The sequence below is a fragment of the Oncorhynchus kisutch genome, linkage group LG28 (assembly GCF_002021735.2).
Source record: "Oncorhynchus kisutch isolate 150728-3 linkage group LG28, Okis_V2, whole genome shotgun sequence".
NCBI classification, from domain to species: Eukaryota; Metazoa; Chordata; class Actinopteri; order Salmoniformes; family Salmonidae; genus Oncorhynchus; species Oncorhynchus kisutch.
The window spans coordinates 10,589,723-10,599,715 of NC_034201.2; the positions used below are offsets into that span (position 1 = coordinate 10,589,723).

At 40.9% G+C, this 9,993-nt stretch overlaps 1 protein-coding gene across 1 annotated transcript; it reads left to right on the forward strand.

Moving 5' to 3' along the window:
• Positions 1-393: 393 nt before the first annotated feature.
• Positions 394-9,064, forward strand: LOC109872582 (T-cell leukemia homeobox protein 3). Its single transcript, XM_020463863.2, has 3 exons — positions 394-1,144; positions 3,349-3,586; positions 7,567-9,064. The coding sequence occupies exons 1-3, from the start codon at positions 703-705 to the stop codon at positions 7,778-7,780; spliced, it is 894 nt and encodes a 297-aa protein (XP_020319452.1). The 5' UTR covers positions 394-702; the 3' UTR covers positions 7,781-9,064.
• The last annotated feature ends 929 nt before the right edge of the window (positions 9,065-9,993 follow it).

Consider the following 9,993-nt stretch of genomic DNA (forward strand, 5'->3'; position numbering starts at 1 on the left):
TAGTTGACAACTCAACCAAATGTATATCAAAACTAGAAGTTGAAATGTTGTCTGTGCCCATTGGGTTGCCACTGATGTAGAAATACGCTAAATTGGAATATGCATGCTAATCATTAAGCCTATCAAAGCATTGTCATTAAATCTCTGAAAGCATTCCCTTTTTTCATAAGCCGTGGTTATGATGGACTATAACAACACACCATTGGTGGTAGACAATAGGCCTACAGCCAACATAACAATGAATCCGCCGCAATGAGCGCTTTTTAAGAAATGATGTCACTTTGGAATGTTCCCTCAGCTCCCATTCAATTCAGCAAATTTAAGTTAAAACTTCAACCAATAAGGTGCAGGAAATCTACTCTAACCAATCGGAAGAGGGACAGAGGAAACACTATTGCGATCGGGGGGTGTAGTGGGCGAAATAGAATTGATCCGAACTGCGATTGCCCTGCAAAGTCAGTGTGCCAAACATCAGCAAATCGCAAATGGACGGATCCGTCAGAGCCGCGAAGGATGGTGGAAAACTCGCTGCCATAGAAAGCCATAGAACGCAAACTATCCAAAACGAGATTTAATCGGGAAAGAGCTGGATGCTTAACTCAACATAACACATTTTTACTCGTAGGCTACATCATAACCTTATGCAACATCGGCTCTGTCGGAGGACTGCGTAAAGGTACTGGAAAGGTTTTGGGAGCGAGAATGGAGCGGGCGCCAAGCTCAAGCCCCAGCGGCGTAAATCAGCCCGCACAACCTCCCCAGCATGAACCTATTAGTTTCGGCATTGACCAGATTCTCAGTGGTACCGACCAGGACGGTTCACAGAACACCACCCGGAGTGGTTCGGATACTGGGAACTTCACAAGTGGAGGAAGTTACCACCTCGTTAGTCCAAGTGGAGCCAGTGCAGCGCCCTTCACTTCGCTTTCCGGTTCTTTCCATGGAATCGCATCATCATACGAGGAATCAAGTGCATACGGAGTGAACTTGACTTTCACCCCAGGAGGGGTGATACGCGTCCCGGCGCACAGGCCGCTGGCCGCCGCAGTGCCTCCTCCTATAGCCAGCGCGGTACCAGGGCTAGGCAGCATCAGCTTCCCCTGGATGGAGAGCAGCCAAAGATTCGCAAAGGAAAGATTCGCAGGTAAACTATCTCCATTCAATGTGTTGGCTATTTTAGTCCAGGGGCGGCTTAATCTGGGACTGGGGAACCGGCCCTACAATCACACAGTTGGGATGTACTGCAGCAGACCTGATCATCACCAGGCTGTGGTCATTTCCATTTCAACTCGGTAAATTCAGTGTTTTCATAAGTTTTAGCCTATTATTTTTCAAAGGGGAATTTTCGTTTCACTCGTGGAGTTTACATGGATTTACCCAGTTCCACAAATAAATTATACAGGACTAGTCGAATCAGGTCACCAGATTAACTTGAATTGTAGCCTAATTCTGAAAGTTTTCTATTGAGGGAAAACACGGATATAAATCAAATCAACAAGAACACAGCATGCAAAGAAAATGCAAACAGATCCAAATAGGGAAACACTGAATTATTCATTATACTATATTATTTCATATTTCAAAGTAAGGTTTAGCCTAACTCAAAGGCGAAAGACTAACACGAAAACAACTTTAAAACATGTGGTAGAAATACTACCCGAGTTAGGTTCGTTCTCTCAAAGCGATGCGTTGGGCACAACGATACTTTGCAAGCTGCACCATTAAAACTATGTCAATATAACAATAAGCACACTTTTCATGCAGGTTTTAACACACAATTGAACAAGAAAATATGAACTGATCACAAATATAAAAATGCAACCCGTGTTATTCTAATAAATAAACACAGGCCTATTTCACCGGAAGACCAAAACTGTATACTCGCAATAAACTATAACTATTTATATTTTCATCAATTTAGAACCGTTTATGAAAAGAAACACATTTTATCCAAATGTGGAATTAATATTTCGATTTAGATCAATAGGAGGGGTGTGCTGTTATCGAAAGTGCTCAGATACGTTGCACAAGTGTTTCAGACTTCTTCGTAGGGTATTAGCTACATCCCTTGTCTTCAGCAACTCGACCTAATTTTGTTACTACTGAAGGAACAGTTTTTGCTTGGATTTTGAATCCTGTGTGTGTGTGTCTTGCTAAACGGGACATATTTTAATGCTAAGTGTACTATGATGATTATTATTATTATTGTTATTATTACTCAAATGTGGCCTATAATTAATAATAATAATTATTATTATTATTTCCACAAAACATATACAGTTATGGCAGTATTTTAAACCATAATTTGGGGTACTAGAAGGGGTAAAGCCTTTCTGTTTCTATTTATTCAAACTAAATGTTTACATGGAACATCTAAATGAATTAACAGTAGAAAATACTTGAAAGTTAATAAGCTATTCCTACAGTGACAGAAATGAGATAATTGGCTAATAGTTATGGTAGGCCTACTGTTTGCCATTGTCACGTTGTAATAAAATAATTGTAAATCGGACACTTCAGGAAAAAAGTAAATCTATAACGTAAATCATTTTTCCCAGTCTGTCTCAGTGGATGTCCTATAACATGTATCAGAACCTTTGTTTATCTTCCGGGGGGCACTATGTAAAGTGTCATTAATATTGCAGAAGGGTTATAGATGATTGCCTGTCAGTGTTTTGTGACAAAAGGAAGAAACTCTCCACATCAGAATTGAATGGGAAAAAACACTCAACCTCTTTTCATCGACATCATCAGCATTATTGACTATCAACACATCTTATTTTCCTGACTATTACAGCAATGTCTGCTACTACTAGGCAATAACCCACTGTGTCAGAGGAAATATAATACGATCTTTTGAGCAGTACTTTTATCAACTAACCATGGACTAACACTGAATTGATCATTTTGCCATGTTTCAAAATAAATACGAATAATTTAAACATATGCTCAACTTGGATTTTGGATTTAGATTAGAATTACTCAATGAAAAAAATTGGCCTCTAAAGACCCATAAAACACCTAGAAAACATATTCAGCTGTACTCCAACATTCCACCTCTATGAGAGAGAGGGAAGGGTGGTATATAGGTCAAACCAATGAGCTTGTACATTTCTTTTGATTATAGTATCAATTTAGAGATTCTCATGCGGACTACAATGTCCTTCAACAAATTGAACACAACATAAGATCTTGTGAACCTGTTCTTGACCTGCTTTCTTTGTTTGTCCAATGTCTCTCTCACACACACACACACACACACACACACACACACACACACACACACACACACACACACACACACACACACACACACACACACACACACACACACACACACAAACACAGCTGCACTGACGCCATTCACAGTGACCCGGCGGATTGGTCACCCCTATCAGAACCGCACCCCTCCGAAGAGGAAGAAGCCGCGGACATCTTTCTCCCGGGTGCAGATCTGTGAGCTGGAGAAACGCTTTCATAGACAGAAGTACCTGGCCAGCGCTGAACGGGCCGCTCTCGCCAAGACCCTCAAGATGACCGACGCACAGGTCAAGACCTGGTTCCAGAACCGCAGGACCAAGTGGAGGTGAGACACTGGGCTGGAGAGGGGTAGGAGGGGAAAGATGAGTTGTTTTCTGAGTGCTTTCTCTGGAGAAAGATGAGGATCTAGTCTACATTTACTCTAGAGTGGTCAGCAGAGAAACATATAATAAGTTACTACTTTCTGATGTTCATTTTCAATTTTAGAAATGATAGCTTGAATACAATATCCGCAGTAACTTTGACTTCTAATACATGTTATAGAGGTGTGTTAGGTCCCGAGCTAATTGTGCATCAATGCTAATGGGTACCCAATAACTCAGGTGCGCAAATCCTAACAGGCATATTCACTCCGCTTTATGTTACTGGACAGCTCACAAACACAACCATGACCCTCGACAGCAGGGCTGGGCAAACTTTTGGGCTCAAGGGCCACATTGAGATTTCGAAATTCAACAGCGGACCGCACTGTTTGTCAAAATCAATTTGCGTGCCAGAAAAAGGGCAGTCATTAGAATATATGTTGTCCATGTTGTCCATATATGTTGTCCATGTTGTCCAAAAGTCCATTATAATTTCTCCATGCTTTCTATTTACCTCGAGCGGGCCGGATTGAATGAGCTTGTGGGCCGGATCTGGCCCACGGGCCATAGTTTGCCCACTCCGCTCTGCAGTCGGGACACAAGTCTAGGGACAGTTCATGGATTATGGTTTTCCTAACACCGTTCACTCAGTAATATTGGACAAAGTGTTTGGATCAAAGATCTTGTGACATGTGTAAAACATGGCGTGACAGTTTCGGAGATAAAACATTCAGATGTAATAGCTTAACCTATAAAGTATTAAGTGGATCCCTCGCACACCCACACAATCAAATGTAATGTAGGGACACAAAATAAATTGTGATGTTATATCACGAAGGAGCATTCTTGGAGCAATAAGCCTGAGTACAATAAACAGTGTTAAGAGAGTTAGTTTGAAAGAGCTAGCTTTATGAGTATTGCACAGGCATGGCTCTGGTGTCATATGTGTTGGATTGGGTCAGTATTAAGATGTGCCTACTGACGTAGGCTTATCATTTGACTCATAACAAAAATGATTTAGCTTGTCTTATGTAGGACTAGGCTAAATCTATGTGAGCTATGTTGACACGCATATCTGCATTTATTTGACGAAGAAAACCATAGGTTATATAGCCAAAAAGTGTACAACTAGCCTACAACTTTGGTAATATCAGCTGTGTACCGGCAGTTTCCGCAAGGTCTGAGAGAAGGGAGGGACAGCTAACTTTCCAAAATTCTACACACTTTGCTAAGGGGCAAACAGAAAGATTTGTTTTATAGCTGATCTCATGTTATTTTACACATTTTGCCATGACACTGAGAGAAAAGGCTGCAGTTTTTCAATAATTTCCTGCAATTCCACATGTTGCCATTTTTATATATTTAATCTTTATTTAACCTGGAAGGGCTCATTGAGATTTGAAATGTCTTTTTCAAGAGCGTCCTGGCCAATTGCTTTGCTTTATCTTGGCCAGGTCGCAGTTGCAAATGAGAACTTGTTCTCAACTAGCCTACCTGGTTAAATAAAGGTGTTCTCAACTAGCCTACCTGGTTAAATAAAGGGGAAATAAATACAAATTAAAAAAAGATAGGCAGCACCAAGTCATTACACAATTACAAACAGACAACAACTACAGGAAATCAGGTAATCTAGTAGTACCTGTAGAAAAACTACAGGTAATATAGTAAAAAACAAAACATAGAATTCACAAGATCATAAAACAGCTAATTAAAAACATTGGCAGGTCAGTGAATCAGCCTCAAAATCCTTCATCAATGATTTAAAAACACTAATCGAGACAAGTTCCTCCAATTCAGTTCGGAGATTTCGAACACTTAGCAAGATAAAGTCCTGCGAATGAAGAGAGTACCCAACACATTTCTGAACAATAAAAATGCCCAAATAAAATGGTAGTAAACCCAAAATGGCTTTGTAAATAAAGTATTCCAGTGACTGAGCCTATGATTGACTAGAGAAGGCCAGCCAATCGTTGTATATAAAGTGCAGTGGTGCATAAGGGTTTTGCAGTTTAAAATAAATCTCAATGCTCCATGGTAAACGGTGTCAATTGATCTCAAACACTGAGTGGAAGCATTCATATGTAAAATATCCCCATAGTCTAGTAAAGGCATAAATATAGCTGATACTAACCTCTTTCTGGCTTCAAAAGAAAAACAGGCCTCATTCCTAAAATAAAATCCAACTTCAGCTTCAAATTTTTTGTAATTTGTTGAATATGCAATTTAAAATAGAGGCAGTCATCAATTAAAATTCCAAGATATTTATATGAGGTTACAGTCTCAATCTCATTGCCCAGACAGGTAATAATAGGTGAAAAGTTCAGAGGTCTATTCTTGCTTTAGAAAACACAGTTAGTTTAGTTTTGTCAGTATTGAGGATAAGCTTCAATTGACACAAGGTATGTTGAACAGTATAAAAAGCAGTTTGCAAGTTCTGTAAAGCTTTTGTGAGAGACGAGGCACAACAATAAATAACAGTATCATCAGTATAAAAGTGAAGGTGCGCATTTTGCAAATTTTTGTCAAAAATAGTGAATAAGAGGGGACCAAGTACAGAGCCATGGGCACACCATTACAGACAGACAATTTAACAGACTTGAACCCATCAAATTGAGTGAACTGAGTTCTGTCAGACAGATAGTTAGCAAACCATGCAACTGACCTACGCTCGACAATCTCTGCCTTAGTATAGCATGATCAACTGTATCAAAATCCTTAGAGAGATCAATAAAAAGTGAGACACAGTGCTGTTTTTTGTCAAGGGCTTCAGTGATATCATTTAAAACCTTCATGGCAGCTGTAATTGTGCTATGCTTCTTCCTGAAGCTGAATTGGTACATTGATAAAATAGAGTTAGTGTATAAAAATTATTTTAGCTGCTCACTAACAAGGGTTTCAGGTATTTTCACCAGGGGTGACAGCTTTGATATTGGCCTATAATTATTTAAAGAGTTGGATCTCCCCCTTTTATAAGTGGTAGGACAAATGCTGATTTCCAGATCTTTGGAATTTCATTACATTCAAGTATCATTTGGAGCAGAGAGATAAATGTGCAGTTTTATAGCTAATCTCATGCTATTCTACACATTTTTCAATGAGGCTGAGATAATTTTGTATTTTTAAAGGGGGGAGGCATATGCCAGTGGGTAATATCATTATGAAATGTAGCCTATCCTAACCTACCGTATATGCTAAGAATTTATTTAGCCAGGTCATCAGCTGTGGACACACTGTTGCGCTCACAGTAGCTTTGGCCTGCACACGGTCGAAAAAAGATGTCAGGCTCAGTGCAAATTTATCAAACGTAAATACATGCAACATTGTAGCCTGTTATGAAACAATTTGGTGCACGATTAATGCCACTGTAATACACTGAACTGTCTTATATTTCCAGAAAAATGTGCTTACGTGATGATACTGTCGTCTAGTCTAGCTACTTCACAGCTTGCCACTGGAAAATGTCAAAGGTCAAATACGAATAATAAATGAACAATTTTACACGTTTGCAAATAATCAACACGTTACTATTTTTAGAATGAATAATAATAATATTTCTTATAGTGATGTCTGCAAAATATAAAATGTACACAGAAGGTTCTGTTATCTATATTATCTGCAAGAGTTGCTCCATCTTGAGTGCAATAATGTGCAATCATGTGTTCTGTTTGGCAACATAGGTCAGTGTCCTCTCTGGTTTCTCCCATGGTTCATTATGGCTCATGCCAGTGTGGTGTCTCTCCTGCTCTACTGAATCAACCATGTGATAGCTGCTGACAGGTGGTCGTCATCAGTGTCCCTGTTCTGATGTTGGCCTCGATGTCTCTGGGTGCATCACATTTTCTGTCTGTGTAACCAATTCCTCTGACAGTGGATCTTAATAAGTGTCCTGCCTATGTCTGTTCTGTCCCTGTCCTCTCCCTACCCGCCCTGTCTTCGTTGCCAGGCGACAGACAGCTGAGGAGAGGGAGGCGGAGCGGCAGCAGGCCAATCGGCTGATGATCCAGCTGCAGCATGATGCCTTCCAGAAGTCCTTGAGTGACTCGGTTCCGTCCGATCCACTCTGCATCCACAACTCCTCCCTGTTCGCCCTGCAGAACCTGCAGCCGTGGGCCTCTGAGGAAGCAGCAAAGATGGGCCGTGTCACCGCTCTAGTGTGACAGGGACAGGGTGGGGCCCTCTGGACATTACACACTCGGACTGATATCTAAAGAAACTGCACAAAGGTGATCCGTGAGCAAATTGAAATGAATGATTTATTATTGTCCATCCAGAACATAGCCAAATTGTGTCTGAGGGAGTCTGAAGATTAAGCAAAAACTCCAGTTCCTAAGTACCCTGATATGATCTGGACATGCAGAATGTTTGCTGGGTCCTTTGTGTCAGACGCATCCTGGGTGGTAGCCTATGAGCTGTGGCGATGTACGTGACACACGTCACTGAGCCAGCCCTATAATTCCAAACTGACATATTGACTGACTGACACAGCACAGATTGGCTCATCTGTTTCTCCCACGTCCCATCTGTTCCTTCACCACTACAGTTACACTATCAGCTCTGTGCCCCTGCATCTCAGAGCCGACCAGTCTGCAAAGGATGAGAAATGGATGGGAAACAGAGAGAGAGAGAATACACTAATGTTCTGAGAATATATAAAATGTCGTTGTTGCATGGAATCATTCTCATCATCCTCTCATTTTCCATCTTGAATTCCATCTAATTGTTTCCTCTTTAGACTGCTGGTTAGCAGGATGTTTTTTGTACTGGGTGGAGACGGACTTAGGCAAACACTGATCCTAAAAAGCCACTGAATGTATTACACGCTTTGATTCCAATCTATTAACACTCTGAAGCTCAATTAGGGTGAATAATTACATTTGAATAAGAAGGCAAACTATAAAACCAGATAGCCACAAGTGAGATATTGTAGAATCAACTGCTTGCTGTTCTATTGGGCAAGTGTTTAGTGACGTCTGGACAAACCAGATAACTGCTACCTCTTCAAACAGGAGCCACCCAGAACACTAGCAAGACATCTACTTTTTTTCTCTCTCTATCTATATATATATATATAACTCATTGAAGGGTTAATACACAGCTCAAGGGCTATTTTAGAATAATAACATTTGCCAGTGGGACAAGAAGCAATCCAGTAAAAGAGGAAGCTAATTATTTATAGTGTTGTTTTATTCATGCCAGGCTGGACCCATTCACTGGGAAGTGTGGTGCATGAGGGTGGTATATCAGACCTGAGAGGTGGAGAGTCTGGTTGACTTAGTTCAAATGTGGTGTAAAGGACTTTGTTGTATGAGTCATCTGAGAATATTTGACACGGTGAAATAGATGGATGATAACAGCATCTCTCCCCGTGTATCATATTTGACAAATATGTAAATAACTAAACAAAACCTAATAATAATAAAAAAAGCATTCTCTTGTTTTAGCTTTGAATCACTCTTTATTTTTCAATGCCCTTCTGTTGGTCTCCATAGCTACTTTATTGTTTACATAGAAAGTGGAATGTCTGCAGAACATGCTCGTTACACTCAAATACAATGCAAACAAAAACAGCAGCAGAAAGATCGATACCACTAGCGTCCTCTCGCACACAAACACATTGACCTGGGAGGATTTAGCCTACGACAGATCTAAGGCACTTACAGGGGGAGATCCACAGAGACCATAAAAAGGCTCTCCCCATTAAAGCCCCCCCCCCCCCCCCCCACTGAGTGCTGTTGACTCACATTCAGCTGACCTGGGGGGAGATTGATAGGCCTCAGTGCTGTGTCCATTATGAATGTGGTGAAGAATGTGACATCACAAAAGATATCTCAGCATCGCCATATAAAGCTGCAGAATCACCAACAGCTATTTAGATAGGCCTATTCATACTCATACACACTAGAGCTGAGCAGACGTGATGGTGCAAGAGGATGAACCCTCTTCCTGATAGTCTGAGAGGCCATTAGGGAGAGCAGCCATTAATAAAGCCTCTCTGCTCAGGATAATTGATACAGGAAGTCTCCTGACCTCCTGGACCTGCTCCAGATCTGGGAGGGAGGATGAGATCACCCCTCAGGGATGCAACACAACCAAGGCTGTCAGGAAAGGGCTTACTTATACACCAGCCCCCTCTGCTGGCCAGAATCTATAGTAACTCAAAGGGGAATGAGATTGGGTGACATTCCAAACCTGACTTGAGTCTGTCCACCTTATTTAGGCTAAAGCAATACAGAAGATGCATAGTGGTAGTTGGTTTACTGGCTGGTGTCTTGTATTTGTCAGAGTGATGCAGTGGAGAATGGGTCTCCCTGTCAGATACTTTGAACAGGGATAAAACCATACTTAGGGTGTGAGTCCATGAAGTTATGTC